We start from the raw sequence: 22,332 nt of genomic DNA, 5'->3' as shown, positions 1-22,332 counted from the left end.
GGTTTGGCTCAGTGGATAGAGCACCAGCCTGGGGACTAAAGGGTCTGGGGTTCAATTGTGGTCAAGGGCACATGCCCAGGTTGCGGGCTCGATCCCCAGTGTAGGACATGCAGGAGGCAGCAAATCAATGATTCTCTCTTATCATTAATCTCTCTCTCTCTCTCTCTCTCTCTCTCCCTTCCTCTCTGAAATCAATAAAAAAAATTTTTTTTAAAGATTGTCAGAATTAATTTTTTAAAAATTAGCCTGCTAAATTTGGTCAAACATTTAATTAACTCTCCCGTAATGCCTTGGCAAGGCCTTATATGACCCAAGATCTAAATGCTGGAAATCCCATGGCTCAGTCTTCACACTTCTTTATCTTTACCAACTCTCTCTTTTTTTCTTTTTAAGATTTTTTAAATTGATTTTGAGACAGAAAGAGGGGAAGGGAAGGATAGAAACATCGATGTGACAGTGAAACATCAATCAGTTGCCTCCTGCACCCCCCCACCCTACTAGAAACTGAGCCCACAACCCTGGGCATGTGGCCTGACCAGGAATTGAACCAGCAACCTTCAGCGCATGAGACAATGCTCAACCAGCTGAGTCACACAGGCCAGGGTCTCACCAATTCTCTTGATGATTTCACTCAGTCTCATAATTTAAAAAATCACATACACACAAGGGACTCTGAAATTTGTGCCTCCAGCCAAAATGACCTCATTTACCCACGTCAGGTCTTTGTTCAAATAACCCCTCCTTTGGGAGGTTTCCCCAGCCACCTACTTCAGTTACCCCACCCTGGGCCATCTATTCCCCTCTCCACAGCACTTACCAACTTTAAATACAATTTATAATTTACTTCTCTGTAGCGTTTTGTGACTGTTTGTCTCTCTTAGCCCCCACTCCAAGAAGGAAGCTTTATAAAGGTAGGTTTTCCCTATGTTGTCCACTGATGAATTCTCATTGACCAGAACAGTCCCTGGCACATGCTAGGTGCTCAATTTGTCAAAAGAATGGATGGATGAGAACGACACAAAATATATAAACTTCTGAACACTCCTCAGTCAGCAAATTCAAAATGTCTTATGACCTTCATAAAACTTGGAGTCATTTCCTTTTACATCTTTCTTTAAAACCCTGGAATTCTAAAACTTACCACAGCATAGGAGAAGAGAAAAATAGTATCCAGGGTTCCGAGGAAAAGAGTGGCCTCCTCCGCACTGGGGAACAAGTGGTTGCTGCTCCAGATCTACAGGAACAACAAGAGCAGGTCAGTCCCGCTGCTATCTGCCAGTGCTTCACATCCCTCAAGGCACCTTCACGTACAGCCTCCCCCACTCTCAGACCCGGTGATGCTGAAAAGAGCACACAGAGTCAAAACTATTCACTCAATACAGGAGCCCCCCTTATCCAAGGTTTTGCTTTCCAGTTACCTGAGATCAACCAAGCTCCAAAATATTTCAGTATATTGAGGGGGAGAGGGAGAATATGCACATTCGCGAACAGGAGAGTGGAAGAAAGGGAAAGAAAAAGAGGGTCTACATTCACATAACTTTCATTACAATACTAGAGGCCCAGTGCACAAAATTCGTGCACAGGTGCGGTGCCTAGGCCTGACCCACAATCAAAGCTCAAGCGTCTGGTGTGAAGGGCCCTGGGCAGGACCTGGGCCCATGGGCCCCCACACACCTCCCTCTGCCTGAATCACGGCATCCAAGTCCCCACGTGGAGACGTGGTGAGCACAGCTAGACGCCACAGGCCAGGGCACAGTGTGGGCCTCCAGGCCACCCAGCGGCACTGCACAGAAGCTGGCAGGCAGCACGCTCCCTCTGGCTGGCCTCACAGACCGGCTCCTGCACGAATCCATGGGGAGCCCAACCGGCCCCTGGGGTCCCAGCGCCTGCAGTCCAGCTTACCTGGAAGAGGCCATGCAGGTACAGGGCAGAATCCTCACAGGCACCGGGACCTGAGTGCAGGGGGTTCCCTAGTGTGTGAGCCCTGGCATCCTGGGGTAGGTTAGCAGGGGGAGTGAGAGTGAGCTCGGCAGATACCCCGCATTCCCACTGCACCTCCATCCCCATTACCCCTGCCCCCAGGCAGCTGGCAAGAGGTCACAGCCCCCTGCCCAGGCACCATGTCACCCATCATTTTTCCACACCGCACCCTTCAGTGCATGTCATAGCAAGTAGTAGAACACCCAGTTGAACAACTGCCTGAGGGATCAATTTACATATTAGGGTTTTATTATATGGGATATTGTTATAATTGTTCTATTTTATAATTAGTTATTGTTGTTCATCTGTTATTGTGCCTAATTTATAATTAATCTTTATTAGAGGAATGTATGTATAGGAAAAAGGATAGAACATACAGGGTTTGGTACTATCAAGAGTTTCAGGCATCCTCTGGGGTCTTAAAATGTATCCCCTATGGATAAGGTAAGACTATCTATATAAAAGCCTAAGCAACATTTGACTGGTAGCTATGACTCACACTGACCACCAGGGGGCAGATGCTCAACGCACAGGCATGGAACCATGGAATAGACTGGTGAATCTCAGAGGGAAGAGGTGGGGGGAAGGCAAGAAGAGATTAACCAAAGAGCTTATATGTATACTAGAGCAGTGTTTTTCAACCTTTTTTGGGCAAAGGCACACTTGTTTCATGAAAAAAATCACGAGGCACACCACCATTAGAAAATGTTAAAAAATTTAACTCTGTGCCTATATTGACTATATATAAAGTAATTCTCTTGAATAGGAATCAAATAAACACAAAGAAAGTATTTTATAATTACTTTATTATGAAATATTAAGTAAACAAAATAGTGAAAAATTATAAAATTCTTGTCTTGTCTGCACCTACGGCACACCAGGCAACATAGTGTGCCGCGGAACAGCGGTTGAAAAACGCTGTACTAGAGGCCTGGTGCATGGATTCACACACCAGTGGGTCCCCTCAGCCTGGCCTATGGGGATCCGGCCAAAACCAGCAGTACAACATCCCCTGAAGGATCCCGGATTTTGAGAGGGATCAGGCGAGGCTGAAGGACCCCATCAGTGCATGAATCTGTGCACCAACCCTCTAGTCATACTGTAGTTATTTTCCTTTTCCCCTTTACTTTAACACTGATGATGCAAAAGCTGTGGTGGGTAAAACTACTGTGCTTTGGCATGAATTGAGCAGTTACACAAAACTGTGCTACATTAATTACTGTATTCTTTATTGCCACACTGACAATAAAAAAAGGTCAATTCACTTGAGAATGTTCTTAATGAAATAGTAAAAATTATTAATTGTATTAAATCTGGCCCCTGAGTATACTTATTTTTATTATTCTGTGTGATGAGGTGGAAAACACACATACAGACCCTGCAAACCGGAGTCAGGTGGCTGTCCTGGAGGAAAGCACTGTGCAACTGTGTGAGCGACAAGCCAGTCTGTCGTTTTTACTTGAAAGAATGACTGACAGACTTAGTGCCCAGTTGTGAGTATTTGAGTACTGTATTTGGCAGATTTGAGTATCTGGCAGATATTTCCTCAAAAAAGAATGAAACCAGCTTGTCACTTCAAGATTCATTTAAAGTACAAGATAGGCAAATGGATGTTAATGTAAGGTTATTAAAAAGTTAATTAATACAGTTTCAGATTCCACATTGCAACTACCCTTTAAGAAATTGCTACTTGTCAAACTCTGGTGTAATATCAAAGACAACTAGCCACAATTAACTGAAAAGGCGGTTAAAATACTTCCCCCCTTTCCACCATGTGTCTGTGGAAGACAAACTCTTCAGAGACTTGAAATTCAGAAGCAGACATGAAGACCCATTGTATTCTATTCAGCCAGACAGGAAGAGATTTGCAAGAATTTGTCAATCAATGCCACTCTCCTCACTAAGTGAATTTTTTTTGTCTTGAATAAGTCAATTTTCATAAAATGTCGCTCATGTTGCCCAGCCAGCATGGCTCAGTGGCTGAGCATCAACCTATGAACCAGGAGGTCATAATGCAATTACTTGTCAGGGCACATGCCCACCCGGGCTTTGGGCTCGATCCCCATTGTGGGGCATACAAGGAGGCAGCCAATCAATGACTCTCTCTCATCATTAATGTTTCTATCTCTCCCTCCTTCTCCATTCCTCTCTGAATTCAATAAAAATATATATATTTTAAATGTCATTCATGTTAACATGTAGATTAATTCATTTGAAAATAACCTAATCATGTATTTTTTAATTTGTTTTAATTTCTAAAACAGTAAATATCTATAAATATAAATCCAGATAACCAAAAAGTTCAAGAACTGCTGGACTAAATGATTTCTGAGATGGGTTATTAAAGAAGGGAAAAAAATTTTTAATCCTCACCCAAGGATATGTTTACTGATTTTAGAGAGGGGAAGGAGGTAAGGGGGAGAAGGAGAAACAGAGGGAGGGAGGGAAGAAAAGAGAGACAGAGAAACATCAATCGGTTGCCTCTATTACATGCCTGACCAGTGATCACACTTGAAACCTAGCCATGTGCTGGGAGTGGGAATCAAACCCACAACATTCTGGTGTATAGGAGGATGCTCCAACCCACTGAGCCACACTGGCCAGGGCAAGAAGAAAAATTTTGACTTAAGAATAGTAAAAAGAAAAATCACAATGAACAATTAAACAACATGCATCTTCAACATAAAGTAAAATCTGAAATTTTAAGAAAATATTTAAAGTGTGATTCTAAAGTTTCTGGGTGGCTTCTGGCATCTTTTTTTTTTTTTTTTTTTTTTTTTTAACAACACGCACTGCTCTCATGATCGGTAAGAAACCAGCTCACACCTAGATCAATCAGTATTTCAACGTGCCAATTGGGACACTAAATATCTCCAATTAGTTATTTTGCCACATTCCCCATAATCTTTGATCCCTGGTGCCATCTGGGCTCAGTAGGACCCAGGATTAAGCCCTCTTGAGCACACACACCCAGGTGATCTAGAGACCCAGGCCTCAAGTAGCTGCTGCAAGTCTCAGGATTTTCTTTACTCTTGGAGGAAGCCATCAAACTCCCAAAGATGTGGCTTTCCCAGGAACTGACAGACTGCAAACAGCTTTTTTTCTGTTTCACTGCCAGAATTCAGCCGAAATAGTACACTTCTGCTTGCCTACTCAACAAGTGTAAACAAAACAGAACCAAAAACTAAAACAACAAAGTAGGACTAACAAAAAGAGTCAGAAAATAGGTTAACAGAAAAAGCCTAATGAAGAAAGTTTAGGTTCCATAAATATAGCTCCGATCAAGATGGTTATACCAGTAGGTGAGAGAGAAATGGTCCAAGTGCACTTAGTGAGTCGTACGAGGTTTAATGAAGACCCTCTCATTCGATCTTCAAATGTTCCAGTGATTCAAGCTGCCCTACAAGCATGTACAGGTACCATGTGAACGTGCTGGCCTATATGTATGTAAGGTCTTCTTGTGTTGTGGGGGCAGGCGCCGTGCTAAGTCACTATAATTGCTACATGTTGAGACACTTCCTGGAAGCATGACATTGTGGGCACATTCAAAGGTCACGGTGAGAATGTTTGTCACAGAGTAAGGGCTATGCACGGAGGTGGGGAAACCACTGACATGAAAGAGCTTCCTGGTGCACAGAAGGTGAGCTCAAGCGACCTGAGTTCAGGGCTTTGTTCTCTGTTAAAGGTAAGAATCTGAGGGACAGGAGCTGTGAATGTGATTGAGATGGAATATTGAGGACATCCTGAACCCTGCATCCTTCTCCTGAAGAGAACTCTAGAATCTCTTTTGCTATTCTCTCTTTATCTTTTTTTTTTTTAAACATGTCTTTATTGATTTTACAGAGAGAGGAAGGGAGAGAATGAGAGAACATCAATTGGCTGCCTCCTGCACGCCCCCTACAGGAGACTGAGCTAGAAATCCAGGCATGTGCCCTGACCAGGAATCCCACCAGTGAGTGACCTTTCAGTGCACAGGATGATGCCCAACCAACTGAGCCACACTGGCCAGGGCTCTTACACCATTTTCAAAGAAGGATTGTACTGTCTAAAGAGGTAAAGCTTTTTAATTTAATAGAACAAATTTTTGTTTACAATTTTCAGTCAAGTTGTCCTCAAATATTAGATTTAGCCATGACATCTTTATTATCTATAAACATAGATTTCATGCTAGTTTCACTTGGTATTCCCAATGTTTGTCCATGTCATGGAGTCCATTATAAATCCTCAAGGTATAGAGACTCTGTCTGCTTAATTTTCTGTAAAGCACATAAGACAGCTATGCATAAAAACAAAAATGCCCTGGCTGGTATGGTCAGAAGTTAGGGTGTCAGCCCTCCCACCAAAGGATCTCCAGCTCTATTCCACATCAAGGGCACATATCTGGGTTGTAGGTTCAATCCCTGGCCCTGGTCAGGTCACATGCAGAAGGCAACCAACCAATGTGTCTCTCTCACATCCATGTCTGTCTGTCTGTCTGTCTGTCTCTCTCTCTTTCTTTCTCTCTCTCTCTCTCTTTTTCTCTCTCCCCCTTTATTCCCCCTCCCTCACTTCCACTCTCTCTAAAAAAAAATCTATGGGGGAAAAAAATAAAAACAAAAGCTATAATAAATACTTTTTGATGATACTATTTAAGGCATTTAAGAAATGTTTAACAATATATGTAAACAAAATATTTTTTAGAGTGTATACTCATTTTACATATACTTCTGCCACTAAGTTCCTTTCCACTTCAGATAAGAAAGAGTCTCAAAGGGAAGCTGGAGTAAAGGTGTTACAGACTCAAGCAGAGGAGGAGTGAAGGGTACATGCCACCTCTGCACTCCCAGCAGTAGTCTTCAGGAAAAAATCCCTGTGTTTGAAAGTCTAAAGAACGAACGGACAAAAATCACATAATCATATCAATTGATGCAGAAAAAGCATTTGACAAAATCCGATCAGCACTGCCCTCCATGAGGCAGGCCCACATGCACACAGCTCCCCTGGCTGAGTCAGCACCTGACTTCTACATAACCAACCCATCCAAACTGCTTAACCCACGGTTCTAAAACAGCGCCACAGTGAAACCCATCTTAGCAGCAAGTAAGTAAATATCTAAGCAGAAAAGTTAGTGCCAGTTCTAAACAAGCTAATAATGTAACATGGTTCCTGGCAGGAAAGAGTTAACACGCCTGAGACTGCTATCCTTAAACAGACCTGCTTGCAAGGCTGCTGGCGCTTGCCTGGCACCTGGAAACTTGGATCCCCAGAGGGTTCCCATAATTCCCTGCCAAGACTGGATTACTGTTCAAACAATGTGCTTTAATGGGGAACACCTGCTTTCCTTCTGGGAGTGTGGGATTTTCGTATGTGCCAGGCAGAGTGCCTCCACGACCAGCTCCAGCAACCATCATGGGCACCCTGTCTCTATCGGCTTCCCTGGTACACAACCTTTCACCTGTGTGGTCACAACTTGTACTGGGAGAATTAAGCACACCCTGTGTGACTCCTGGAAAAGGGCTCTCAGAGGGCTGTGCTGTTTCTTCAGGCCTCACCCTATGTGCTTTTCCCCCACCCCCCTCTCCTTTGCTGACTTGGCTCTGTATTCCCTCACCCGTAATGAACCACAAGCTTTGAATACAACTATATGCTAAGTCCTGTCAATCTTCCTAGCGAATCATCAAACCTGGGAGTGGTCTTAGGAACCCCCAACCCAGTTATCTAAAACACAAAGGCAGCCTTAGGCAGCACAATCAGAAAGGTAGTGCCTAAACCAAACGCTATTGTTCTGTGTTTATACAGACCATACCAGAAATACCACATTTAGTGTTCAGTGTCACTAAACTACAGTGGAAGGAGCCAGGGATGTTTCACCTAAAAAAGAAGACCTTAAGGAGACAGGCTTTCGTCAGATATTCAACAGGCCTCATGCTGAGGGACAGACTTCATGTACATGGCTCAAAACTAAACAGCAGAACATTTTTGTCAATAGAAGTAAGAACTTCCTAATAATGAAAGTTGATTAAAAAAAAAAAAATATATATATATATATATAGTCGAAGCCGGTTTGGCTCAGTGGTAGAGAATCAGTCTGAGGACTGAGGGGTCCCAGGTTCGATTCCAGTCAAGGGTATGTACATTGGTTGAGAGCACATCCCCAGTAGGGGGTGTGCAAGAGGCAGCTGGTCGATGTTTCTCTCTCATCGACGTTTCTAGCTCTCTATCTCTCTCCCTTCCTCTCTGTAAAAAATCAATAAAATATATATTTAAAATATATATAGATATAGATATAGATATAGATATAGATATAGATATAGATATAGATATAGATATATAGATATAGATATAGATATAGATATAGATATAGATATAGATATAGATATAGATATAGATATAGATATAAAATTGTGCATCTCAGAAAAATAGGAAGGTTCTTCTCCCTACAGGTTTCAACAGAAGCTAGGTGGTCATCTTCAATAACCACAAAGAAAGACGCCATCCTGACTGGGAGGTTAGGGCGCATGACCCCTTTGCGGCCAGTCCATCCTGAAGGTTTGTGATGAGTCAGTAAACGATCATTTATCATTTACAGCAGTGGTTCTCAATCTTTCTAATGCCAAGACCCTTTAATATAGTTCCCCATGTTGTGGTGTCCCCCAACCGTAAAATTATTTTTGTTGCTATTTCATAACTATAATTGTTTTCCACTGCTATAGATATTTATTTATTTATTTATTTATTTATTTATTTATTTATTTTAAATATATTTTATTGATATTTTACAGAGATGAAGGGAGAGGGATAGAGAGCTAGAAACATTGATGAGAGAGAAGCATCGACCAGCTGCTTCCTGCACACCCCCCACCGGGGAAGTGCCCGCAACCAATGTACATGCCCTTGACCGGAATCGAACCCGGGACCCCTCAGTCTGCAGACTGACGCTCTATCCACTGAGCCAAACTGGTTTCGGCTGCTGTAGATATTTATATTACAATTCATTCACAGCAGCAAAATTACAGTTATGAAGTAGCAAAGAATCATTGATCAGCTGCCTTATGAAGTAGCAATGGTTCTTTCTCATCACTGATGTTTCTCTTTCTCTCTTCCTCTCTGAAATCAATAAAAATGCATTTAAAGAAAAGTAATAGAAGTTCCTATCAGGAACTTATCAAGTTAAATTCAGAACACTGTTCGGGAGCCGCTCCACTAGAACATCAGCTCCATGAGGACAGGCCTCCTTTTTGTCCTCTAGGCTTTCACTCTGTGTCCTCGGAGCCTAAACTGGGTTATGCAAGATAGACCCACAATAAGCAATTCCCTGAGTAACTCATTTACATTTGGGGGGCAGTATATAACCTTTAGATCTCTGTCAACTTTAAATTGATCCAAATCAGGGAAATAATTCTTAAGAAATAAAACATGCTAAGAATATAAATAAGTAGCTATAATTCCACGTAAGCAGAACTCCAATAATGTGGGAAAGACTGAGGGGAACGGAATTGTGTACTGAGGTAGGGTGCTGTAAAGGACAGCATCTCTGTCCCGTCATCAAAGAATGTTCTTGGCCCATGTGAGAACAAGGAGCTGGGCTGCATTCTCTCTGAACTTAAGCAAGATACAAATGAACAAATGAACCAATCAGAGAGTATGCAAATACTGAGACATTAAACTATGTAATACACAGTGTGTACAGTTTAGGAAAAAACACAGCAGAAGAAAAAAACACCCTATTTTTAAAAAAACAATATTTTATCTTGACACAAAGAGAAAAGCACAATTTTGATAAGTGGAAAGAAGGTAAATGAGCTTACAAAAGAACATGAGCAAAGTCTCAAAGACAAAAATAAGCATAGTACTTGTGAAACTCAATGAAAAAAATGGCCTCGCCAGAATTGTGTGATTTCAAAATAGTGAGAAATAAGCTGAATGGAATGGTATTGAATTGCATTGTTTAGAAACAATCAGGGCAAGCTAAGAAATTAGACAGAAGAATTTGGATTCTATGCCACAGGAAATAGTAAGCAAATGAAATAAAATAAGAGACCTTACGAAGAATTCAGAGGTAGGCACGATTCCCTTACACCCATCCCAGCACTTTGTTCTACTTACCTCCACAGGTTCAATCGATCTGTTAAAAGCACTCGGGGTCCACTGCTTAGAGATGCTGACTTTGACATTGCTAAATGTTTTTCTTGATGCATGGAGCAACGAATAACTACAAAAGAGAAAAAATACAGCTGAATGAATAGCAAAGAAAACAGCCTTTAATAAGATCACAGACATATTCCTCTTTAGTCTTTCAGTTTTAGAAAAAGAGATATACTACTTTATAAGGACTATCAACTGAAATAGTCTCTGCTAAACAAAAGAAATAATTAACTAGTATTCTTCAATATGAGCCCCCATGTTCACTCATAACTTATCCCTGGTTCTAAAAGATGGAGATGTGACTGATCCCAATTCACTTTAAATTATGGTTCAGTTCTGGCCTGGCCAGTATGGCTCAGTGATTGAGCATCGACCTATGATCCAGGAGGTCATGGTTTGATTCCAGTCAGGGCACAGGCCTAGGTTGTAGGCTCCATCCCTAGTAGGAGGAATAAAGGAGGCAGTCAATCAGTGATTCTCTCTCACCACTGATATTTCTATCTCTCTCCCTTCCTCTCTGAAATTAATCAAAATATTTTTAAAAATAAATTATGGTTGCAGTTCTGTAAAAAAATTTAAGTCTTTAATAAATACTGGCTGCTCATTGCACTAGCGATTTAGTGGCTTTTTGCTTTTTTATTTTTTATTTGTTAATCCTCACAAGAAAATATTTTTCTATTGCTTTTCAGAGAGAGTGGAAGGGAGGAGCAAGGGAAAGAAATAACAATGTGAGAGAGACACATCGACTAGTTGCCTCCCACACATGTCACAACCAGAGGCGGGGAGGGAACCTACAACCCAAGTACTGTGTTTGTGACTGGGAATTGAACCCACAACCCTTAGGGACCAGGGCTGACGCTCTTACCACTGACCAACACTGGCTAGGGCAGTAGTTTTTTCTTTGGATCCCAAATTTCCTCATACTACTGCTTCCTCCCACCCCTCACAAATCGATATCCCCTTAACCAAGTGTCTAAAACTGCCTATCAGCTCTTACATAATTAGAGAACCATTTTCCTAATTTCTACTTGAAAATAAAACAAACAAAAAAAAACCATCATCTTGCCAAAACCGGTTTGGCTCAGTGGTAGAGCATCGGTCTGCGGACTGAAAGGTCCCAGGTTCAATTCCGGTCAAGGGCATGTACATTGGTTGTAGGCACATCCCCAGTAGGGGGTGTGCAGGAGGCAGCTGGTCGATGTTTCTCTCTCATCGACGTTTCTAGCTCTCTATCTCTCTCCCTCCCTCTCTGTAAAAAATCAATAAAATAGATTTTTTTTTTAAAAAAAAAACCATCATCTTCATTTGTGGTACCTCAATAAAGAAAAAAATGCATTCAGAAAAAATAATCAAAATAGTTGAGTCACAGGATTATGAGTAACATGCCCCTAACACCAAAAGGCCTGCTTTGTGTCATCAACAGACCACTACAAAGGGCCACAGAGGGCCACAGAATCACAAACATGGACAATTCTTTAGTCACTCTGACTGTCAGGGGCCTCACATGAGTTACCAGAGTTCCTCACAACTGTCTCATACCATTGTTACCACTGAAGGGGGCACAGGGCGGCCCCTGAACATGCACACCCTTTGTTCTCAAGCTCCTCATTTTAACAAATATAAGACTTTATATTAAATCAGGGCTTCTCAACCACAGTACCAATGACATTTTAGGCCCCAAAATTCTCTATTTGTGGGGTTGTCTTGTGCATTGTAGAGTGTTTAGCAGCATCCCTGGTCTCTAACCACTAAATGCAAATAGCATGGCAACTAAAAATGTCTCCAGACATTGCCAAATACAGGCAAAAGAGCCCCCAAGAACTACTTTATTAGAGCTATCAATAAGTACAAGAGGCCCTAACCGGTTCGGCTCAGTGGATAGAGCGTCAGCCTGCGGACTGAGAGGTCCCGGGTTCGATTCCGGTCAAGAGCATGTACCTTGGTTGCGGGCACATCCCCAGTGGGGAGTGTGCAAGGAGCAACTGATCAATGTTTCTAATTCTCTATCCCTCTCCCTTCTTCTCTGTAAAAAATCAATAAAATATATTTTTTCTTGGGGAGATGGTAAAAATAAGGAATAGAAGAAGGTGGCCAAGTTAATGAGAAATGAACCACCTAAGACAAATAAAACAATACTTTTTACTAGAGAAACAAGCAAGCCAAATGCAGCACATCGTTATTTTGGTTCAATAATTTTGAGATCTCTTCATTCACAAAAAAGAAAGAACTGGTTCTATTTACTGCTGATTTTTTTCCCCCTTCCTGTGGATGAAATAACTGAAGCCTAGAGGAATCAGCTAGCTACTGAAACATTTAAATTATTTTTGTGTTAATAGAATACTTTGAGTATCTTTTTCCACATTAAAAAATCTTTCTGAATTATCAATGTTTTCCTTACATTATTTAACAATGTATACTGTTTTAAAAAAAATGAATAAACAATTCAAACCTTTAAAGAAGAAGTACAAGAGGACTAACTAGTCTATTCCATGGTAAGTCCATAGAAGTTCCTGCATGAGACACTCGCCATGTAATAAGTATCTCCCTTGAAAGGAAAAAACAGCAACAATAGCAGCAATCCACTTACCTGAAGAAGGTGAGCAGGAAAACGACAACATGATGATGGCTGAACCGGGACAGCAGGGTTCCTCTCTGAAAAACACTTGGCCAGGCCATGTTCCTCCTGACCTTCCTTCCAGTCTTTGACCTTAAAATTTGGGTAGTGAATGGCTTACACCATTTCTTCTTCCTGGAAAGGCAAAACACAGTATTAACATTACTCAGTTTATTACTCCTTGACCAAAGGTTACACCCTAATAGGAAGAACTCTCATACAAACTGATAAGAAAATCACCCACTTTAACAGAAAGGAAAAAAAATGAGCAAAGGAAATAAATAGACAATTCAGAAGAAATGAAATGGCTATGAAATTTACCAAATAATATCTCACTAGGAATATAAAAAATGCTAATAAAGGCAAGAAAATGTTTGCATAGTTAAAACAGACTGTGGCCTGGGGGACATCTGTAATACTCTCAACAATAGAGATAAATTTTAAAAACACAATAGATTGTGGCCAATGCAGCTCAAAGTCCAATGATTTCTGAACTCTCATATGATGTTGATGGAAGTGAAAATTACTACAGTATTACAGGAAGACAATCTGGCCAAGTTCATCAAGAGTCTTAGACAGAGGGAGGGAGGGAGGGAGGGAGGGAAGGAAGGAAAAAAAAAAAAAAAAAAAAAAAAGAGTCTTAGACAGCCCTGACCGGTTTATCTCAGTGGATAGAGCATCGACCTGGGGACAATGGTCCTGAGTTCGATTCCGGTCAAGGGCATGTACCCTAGTCGCGGGCACATCCCCTGTAGGGGGCGTGCAGGAGGCAGCTGATGGATGTTTCTCATGGATGTTTCTAATTCTCTCTCCCTCTCCCTTCCTCTCTGTAAAAAAAAAATCAATAAAATATATTTTTTAAAAAAGAGTTTCTGACACAGTCCAGCTGGCATAGCTCAGTGGTTGAGCTATTAACCAGGAAGTCACGGTTCGATTCCCAGTCAGGGCACATGCCTGGGTTGCGGGCTTGGTCCCTAGTAGGGAGTGTGCAGGAGGTAGCCAATCAATGATTCTCTCTCATCACTGATGTTCCCCTTCTCCCTTCTTCTATGAAATAAAAATACATATATTTAAAAACAACAACAATAACATAAAAGTGTCTTTGACACAAAAACAACTTCCAGGAATCTATTCCTAAAGAAATACAAGATGCATTCAGGCAGGTCTAATAAATAAAGTTAGTTTTTACAAAGTATCAAAGAAACTTTTTATTTTATTTATTTGTTTAATTTTCATTCTCACCTAAGGATATGCTTTATTGGTGTTTTTAGAGAGAAAGAAAGGGAAGGAGGGGGGATGAAAGAGACAGAGAAAGAGAGAGAAACATCCATCAGTTGCTTCACATATGCACCCTAACCTGACGGGGAATTGAACCCACAACCCCTTGCTATACAGGATGATTCTCCAACCAACTGAACCACCTGGTCATGGCAAGGAGCCATTTTATTTTAAAGAAATGAAATTGTTTCCATTTTAGAGAATAAGGGAAAGACGAAGGGCCACGCATCTGCCATCTCTCCACTACTTCAAAGGAAAAGTCATCTCTAAAAGCTGCATCCACGCCCTGGCTAGTTTGGCTCAGTTGAACAGAACATTGGCTTGTGAACTAAAGGGTCCCAGGTTCGATTCCAGTCAAGGGCACATACCTGGGTTGGGGGGGCTCAATCCCCAATTGTAGGCATGCAGGAGGCAGCCATTCAATGATTCTCTCATCATTGATGTTTCTCTCTTTCTCTCTCTCTCTCTCTCTCTCTCTCTCTCTCTCTCTCTCTCTTTCTCTCTCTCCTACTCTCTCTCTCCTCCTCTCCCTCCCTCTCTGAAATCAATAAAAATATATTTTAAAATAATGAAATAAATTAAAAAATAAAAGCTGCATCCATACTCTCACAGCCAAAGTTAATGAAGCATAAGGTTAGCATCTTAACTTAATGTCTCCAGTTATGAGTCTGTAGAAACAACCTAAATATGCAATAAGAATGGAATGATTAAATTACAGTATATCCATGTGGCCAAATATTTTATAATCATTTAACATGATGAATTAACTTTTTTTAATAACATGAGAAATGTCAAGTGAAAAGTATAAATATAATGAACTCCATATTTACATGCTTTTTTTTTTAATAATTCTTTATTGTTGAAAGTATTACATATGTTCCCCCTTTCCCCCCAATCATATTTACAAATAAGTAGGGAATATACTAGTTCTTCTTAAGTAGTGGGATTAGGATTAATTTTAATTTTTATATACTTCCCTAAAAATTCTACAATAAATGTATATCACTTTTATAATCAAGAAGGAAACATCCAACAGCACTGAAAAAGTCCTATAACTTATCTGCATATTAGGAAAAATTAAATTAACAAAAAGACTTGAATGATAAATGCACTTCAATAGTCAAGGTAGGAGACAAACTCAAAAGCCCCCAATACTTAAATTAGCAAACCACAGGGCATTGCTTTCAAAGCTGTGCTCCCTGTAACTGCTATTATTCTCCCGTTTTCACTACTCACAGCTTGGTGCTGTATCCGAAGTTTAAATGCTGCAAGACCCAGGTGAAAGGCCTTTATTTTTTTTAATCCTCACCTGAGTATTTTTTTTTATTGATTTTTTTAGAAAGAGGAAGAGAGAGAAATATCAATCAGTTGTCTCCAGAACGCTCCCAACTGGGGATCAAAACCACAACCTAGGTATGTGCCCTGACCGGGAGTCAACCCGAAACCTTTTGGAGCACAGGATGATGCTCCAACCAACTGAGCCACCTGGCTAAGGCCAGAGGCCATTCTTGATAAACATTATAACTGTTTCAATTATTGGCTATGAGCCCTTGGACAAGTTAATCTCTATAAACTGCAGATGGCCCAACTCTAATAATTATGACACTAAAATAAACAATTTATGCAAAGAATTAAGATAATTATTTTAGTCACTGATCAGCCCAGGATTAATTAAACGATAACTTCATTTAACCATTGTCCCAGAAATTTTTTAACAAAATTATGAGTTGAGTAAGACAGTAAAATTCCATTTACAAAATGTAACAAATAAACCTGCTGTCTGTAATTCCAGAAAGTTACCAAACTGAGAGCTATTAGCGTTACTGCTAAATTTATCTCCACTCCCAAAATTAAACATGCGACCCAAGTGGCACAAATAGAAACTTCAGCCATTCTTTATAAAGAATAGCTCTTTTGACACATTCATCCCTCAAAACACTGTGCTGAGTATTTCAGGAAAGGTTATGGGTTATGAAATTCAATAATTTATCAGGGAAAATAATTCCAAAAATATACACTCCAACAAGTTAGGATTACATCACTTCGGCAATAATGGTTGTGTGTTTCAGGTTGTGTACAGTTACATGAATAGCTTTAATGACTAACAAGTTGTTTTGGACCATCTAGATTTATTTTCTAAATAAACCACCTTTTCCCTGGCTACAGTGACGGGGGAGAAAAGGCTTAATAAGTACATGGAGAGAGTGATTTTAAAAATTCACCTGCTACTGGAAGAATGACTTTTAAAATGAATACTACTATAACATCTGATCCTATGTAATTATAATAATACCTTAGCCAAAACCGATTTGGCTCAGTGGATAGAGCGTCGGCCTGCGGACTGAGGGGTCCCAGGTTCAATTCCGGTAAGGGGCATGGTGCCTTGGTTGCGCGCACATCCCCAGAGGGGGGTGTACAAGAGGAGACTGATTGATGCTTCTCTCTCATCGATGTTTCTGGCTCTCTATCTCTCTCCCTTCCTCTCTGTAAAAAAACAGTTTAAAAAACAAAACAAAACAAAAAAAAAACCTTGCACTTCTATACCCTGCATTACAGCAGTGATTTCTAATAATCTATGAGCTCTGGGAAGCACACAGAGTTTTTGCCAAATCTGAATCCATCAAGCACATCCTACTTTCTGAAAACCATTATTTTCCTGCTCTAAATATAAACAGATGTCTAAATTTTTCAAGTGTATGTAAATGCTGTTATAATTAATACAATAAAAATTCATTTCAGTGTTTCTGAATTCACAGTAGGTTGTCATTTAGTATTTTCTCAATGGATACTGAATACTCAATTGATACAACTATCATGTGAGAACAAGAATTATCTTTAAAAACACACTCAAATCTTATTAAAAATAAGATCCTTCCCATCACAGAGGATCCACAACCACTGAACATGTTTTACTTTTCAAAGCAAGTTCCCATAACTAACTCATCTGATTTATAATTAAGCTTGTTTTGGGTTCTAGTATATCACTCAAACAAGGTATTTTCCAGAATGCAACATATTGTATAATCAATGCATAATAAAATATGGCTTCGCATGTAACATGTCCAGATAGAAGGCAAGCTCTCCCTTATAAACAGTGCCTTGGAATATAAAAGCTCCTAAAATTTTCACTTCCTGTTGATGTTTAGGGTCCATTCCAACCCAAACAACAAAATTTAAAGTGGTCTTGTATTAATAAGACTATGAGATTAGAGTGGAAAGGGGAAAGATTGGCAGGAAAGGAGATAACAGACCTGAAGCACCCAGCATACATCTCACGTGGCTCAGTCTTCACCCAACCCCAACCTGTTACCAGGCTCTCTAGGAATGGAGATGTGCCGTTAATAACCTTTGTTATATCACAGCCAACTCCTGCCTGCCCTAGATAACCCTGCCTCCTCTGAGGTCTTCCAGGGAAAGCAATCTTTGTCTCACACCCACTTTTCCTCCTTGTGAAACCCCAACTTCTTTGAAAGGCACACTCTGGGCTTGACTGCCCACTGTGCTGACAGCTGTCATCATCTGTCTCCCACCACTGCCCTGTCCCTGCAGGTGGCTCCTGCATCGCGCTTCCTCCCACCACTGCCTGCATCTCATTTCAACATCCAGGAGCTAATCGATCACATCTCTGTCCTGTTCACCACCAACTTCTGCCTCTACCCCACAATGAAAACCTACCCCATGATCAAACCTGGTCCCTGCCATGGCCAGTAACTGAGTCACCTCCCCAACTGGATTTCAGACATTCTTTCTTCCAGAAAACGGCGTTCTTTCATACTGCTCACTCCAACAGTCATCTTACCTCAGCGAGGCTCAATTCAGTCACCTCATCTTTTTTTCCACCGTCCAATACCTTCTTCCTCTTTACCAACTTATAATCTGAACCATCTCCCTACGGGACACTTTTTCTTGCTTGCCTTTGTGCTCCTTCCCTGCGCCAAGCAGTTGAGTTTTGCCAGAGGAAAATCACACATTCTGGCTGGTTTCACTTTTTAGATTCAAAACCACAAACCTCAAAGGACATGCAATACTGCCCAGCAAGCCTGCACTTCCCTAATCTTTTTGCTTTCTCACCCTCGAAGACAGCGAAGTCACACTTCCCCTTTAAACTTCTAACATTCTCTCTGCTCCTCCACTGAGTACCAGGGTTTCCGTCAATGACTCCCAGATCTACAGCTCTCATTCAGACACTCCAGGGTTCCCGACAGTACAGCAACTCCTCCCTGCCCCTGAAACAGAATTCTTCATCCTCCCTCCAAACCGATTCCTCCCCCAGCATGCCCCACTTCAACAAACGGTGTCACCATCGCTCCATTTCCCAAGGTAACTAGGCCGTATCCTTCATTTCTCCGTTTCTCTCAGCTTCCACATATAACCCATTGCTAAGCTCAGTCCCTATGACCTCCAAAATACATCCCAAGTCCAACCTTTCCTCTCCATCCGCACTGTCATGGGTAAGACAAACCACCATATCCCCCACCAAGCCAACCACACAGCCTCCTGTGTGGGTTTCACCGTTTCTCCATCTACCCCGCCCCCATTATCATTTCCCACACACTGGCCAGAAACACATCTTCCAGTATACGTTAGCTGTTGTTCCTCTGCTTAACACACTTTGATGGCTTTCCAAGACTCAGATAAAAACACAAACCTCTCTGCCATGGCCATCAAGCCTGAATAAGTAGGGAAATTGGGGGGGGGGGGGGGGGGGGTAGTAGAGTTGACAGCTAGGGTTGGCAGAAAGAGCCCAAGGATAAAAGGAGGGGGCTGCCTAAGCAATGACTGAGAGATTGGGCTTATTTTTTATTTTATTGTATTAGTTTTCAATAGGTTCTATATGCATAAGGTAGAAAGTTCAAAGGACAGCAAAGGGATAAAAAAAAAAAAAGTTAAAAAAAAAAAAAAAAAGCCAGCAAAGGGTATAACACTGACATCTCGCTCCCTGTTCTGTCACCCTTGCTTCTTCATCCTGTACATTCCAGCACAGGCCTGCACATTCACACATACACAGACGGCACGTGACCCACACTATTCTGCACCATTTTCTCCTTCGCTTACCAGAGGTTGGGTCTATCCACATCCCCATCTACAAAGCTGCCACATCCCGGTCTACAGGACACCCAGCCCTTGGCCAGGACCCAGGGAGGTGCGGCACACCCCCTGCCTGCTCCTGGCCCCCTGCTCTCCACCCTCGCCAGCACCTTCCTCCACACTCCCACCTCCCCGCACTCATCCCTTTCTTGGCTGGAAACCCACCAAGCTCCCTTCTTGCTTTGGGTCTTTGCATTTGCTGTTTCGCAGCCTGAAATGCTTTTCCCTGGTTCTTTGCAAAGGGCTTGCTCTTTCCTTTTCTTGGCTGGTCCTGAAAAGCAATCTTCTCCCATGACCTATCCTGATCACTCTATTTTACATGGCCTCCCTCAGCCCTGGCCAATGTGGCTCAGTGGGCTGGGCGACCTCCCATTCACCAAAAGATTGCCAGTTCAATGCCCAGTCGGGGCATATGCCCACGTTACAGGCTCCATTTCCCTCACCCCCACGGGGGCATGCAGGAAGCAGTAGATTGATGTTTCCCCCTCATATCAATGTTTCTCTCTCTCTCCTTCCCGCTCTCTCTAAAAAATCAATTTTAAAAATAGTTGAACTTGCTGAAACCGGTTTGGCTCAGTGGTAGAGCGTCGGTCTGCGGACTGAAGGGTCCCGGGTTCAATTCCGGTCAAGGGCATGTACCTTGGTTGTGGGCACATCCCCGGTAGGGGGTGTGCAAGAGGTGGCTGGTCGATGTTGCTCTCTCATTGACGTTTCTAGCTCTCTCTCTCCCTTCCTCTCTGTAAAAAATCAATAAAATATATTTTACAAAAAAAAAAAAAAAAAAAAAATAGTTGAACTTTCATCAAAGAAGAAAAAAACGGTTTCCCTCAGTTACTACTACCTAACCTATCTCATCTGTTTCTTCCCTTCATAACATTTCTCCCAATCTAAATTACCTGGTTTGTTTACCCCTTTATTGTTCATCCCTTAAGTTCTATCAGAGCAGGGGCCTTATCGGTCTTAAGTCTGAGGCTATTATCCCCAGCACCTGGCAGGACATTCAGAACGATCGGTAAAGATGTTTTGCATGAATGATTCTTTGACTGAGGGCCAACACCGAAGGCCCTGTGCTAGGTACCTGCCACACATTAATGCATTTAGTTCTCATGACATCTCACAGACGAGAAAACAGATTTTAGAACGTAATCTTTCTCTCAAAAGATGACTCGAATAATCAAACCCAGACCTGACCCTAGCCCCTAGGGTATACTGTATGAGAGGAAAACGTTAAAATATAACATATCTCACCTTAAACTTAAAACGTATAAATCCAGGATGGGGGGAAAAAGTACACCTGATTTAGTAATAATGGTTCTCTTATACACTACTCTCAAATGAGGACATTAGATGAGCAATTACTTCACTTTCTAGACTTCGGATTTTACACCGAATAAAAATATTTGCAAAGTACAAATATTATGTGAACTCAAAGTATAGAGAGGTGGGTGAAAAACTATTAAATGGATAATGGAGTTCACCTATTTTGACAGTATTGTATAGTCTGTAATTTAGCACCCCATGTTCAACATTTGTACAAGTGTCTTTTTATCCCACATTATCTCATTTGAAGCTGTTTACTTGTAACACATAAATCCTTTTATGCAACACTCAAGTCTTCCTGTAATTGTCCTCTCTCCTCAAATTGTTTCATTACTACAAAGGTAAAATACCTAGCACTTATCTGTAAATTATCTCATCTTATTCTAGGTTCCCCAAACCACATTCTTCCCACCTATCTGGAACACATTCCAAAGACAACAAGTTTTCAAGATAAAATGTTTCCCTCTCCTAAGCAAATGACTTATACCCTAGTTAATGGTCATTGCTGCGGCATTTCATTGTCACAAACGAATAGAAACAAAATAAACTGGATCCTAACAGCGAGAGAGCAACACATATGGCACTGACTTTACTTTTAAAAGTGCTGTTTCTGGGTCTTTTGGTGGAATTCAAAAAGCAACAGAAGAATGAAGTCACCTGAAGCCACGTGTGACCCACAAAAAAAGCATCGAGTTCGAAATGGAACCCAAGACCCTCCACTTAAATTCTTTGAGCCTCAAATTCCTCATTTAAAGATCACATGAAAAAATAATAGGAAAAAAAGATCGCATGATATAAGTATAGAGTCCCCAGTACAGAGTCGGACACCCAGCAATCAGCCAACGAACGGGAAAGAAAGAATTCAAGCACCGAGACACTGAAGAAAGAAGGCTGGAATGAAGAACGAGATTGTGCTCATCCCGGGAGCATAGTCTCCTCCCCATAAACATTTGGGTAAAAGTTGCCATGACTTCCCCCACAAGCCCGCATTTCGGAAAGCCTCGCGGACACATTCCCATTGTGCTCTTATCAAAAGTGAGAATAAACAGACCCCATCTGCAAATGAGAATGGCGAATACGTAATTCGACCAGATTCCTTGACTGAGACCATGTCGCCAAAAAACAAACAAAACCCAGGTCTCCCCCTCATACCCTCTTCCTCGGTGCACCCTTTCCAAAAGCCTCTCCGTCCCGCCCGGAGGGGACACCTTCACCGGCCAAGCGCGAGGCGCACCGGAGCCCCCGCCGCGCGGCCCTCGGGCCTCCGGGACCTCCGGCCGCCGCCGGCCTCGCCCGCCCCGCCAGGCCCGCAGCCCGGGGGCGGCGTGGGGGGCCCAGGAGCCGGGCACCCCGGGGTGGAAGGAGCGCGCGGCCGCCCCGCGGCGCCACACCCACCGGCCGCCACCCTCGGCATCCCCGCCTCGCCCTCCCGGCTCCTGGAAACCCCTGGGACTGGCCCTCCCCGGCGGCGCCCTCACCCACCCACCCCCCGCCGTGGGCCCCTTCCAGGATGGCGCCCTGCAGCCGCGGCTCGCGCACCCGAAACCTGCAAGAATCGCTGCTCTCCGGCCAGCTGCTCCGCTCACTCCGCCTGGTCCCGTTGCCCGCTGCCCGCCTCCGCCGCCACCTCACCCCCAGCGCTGCGGCCAGGGTTTCCGGACGCCCACGTGACCCGCGCGGTCCCCCGTGGCATCTTGGGAGTTGTAGTCCGACCGCGAAGGCCGGGGGACTGGGTAGGCGGGGGCTGCTTCTAGCAGCGGGCGGAGGTCTCCGTGCACCCCGCTGCTGGGAGGTGCTGGGACCCGGGATTGGGGGCGGAAAGCCGCGGGGGGCGGGGGTAGGGGGACCAGTATATGGCCCAAGATTGTTAGGGGGAAAAAGCAGTGAAGGAGAGATAAGATATAACTTGATAGGATGTATACATCACA

General features: G+C 42.5%; 1 protein-coding gene across 2 annotated transcripts in view; it reads right to left on the bottom strand.

Annotated features, from left to right (window-relative positions):
- The window catches only part of SLC37A3 (solute carrier family 37 member 3), a 49,378-nt gene extending 27,310 nt beyond the window's left edge, over positions 1-22,068 (bottom strand). Inside the window, exons 1-4 of one of the 2 annotated variants that reach the window (XM_084896757.1) lie at positions 21,944-22,068; positions 12,692-12,853; positions 10,066-10,171; positions 1,142-1,234 (exon numbers count right to left, since the gene is read on the bottom strand). In XM_084896757.1, the coding sequence (XP_084752883.1) occupies positions 1,142-1,234; positions 10,066-10,171; positions 12,692-12,780 (288 nt within the window). In that variant the 5' untranslated portion in view covers positions 12,781-12,853; positions 21,944-22,068. Of the gene's footprint in view, positions 1-1,141; positions 1,235-10,065; positions 10,172-12,691; positions 12,854-21,274; positions 21,300-21,943 lie in introns of those variants that run through there. The other variant, XM_084896756.1, reaches the window with a different exon arrangement.
- Between the last annotated feature and the right edge of the window lie 264 nt (positions 22,069-22,332).

Source organism: Pipistrellus hanaki (assembly GCF_964339955.1).
Source record: "Pipistrellus hanaki genome assembly, chromosome: 10".
Classification (NCBI taxonomy): Eukaryota; Metazoa; Chordata; class Mammalia; order Chiroptera; family Vespertilionidae; genus Pipistrellus; species Pipistrellus hanaki.
Note: the sequence above shows the minus strand (reverse complement) of the source record. Positions and strands in the feature narration are given on the sequence as shown.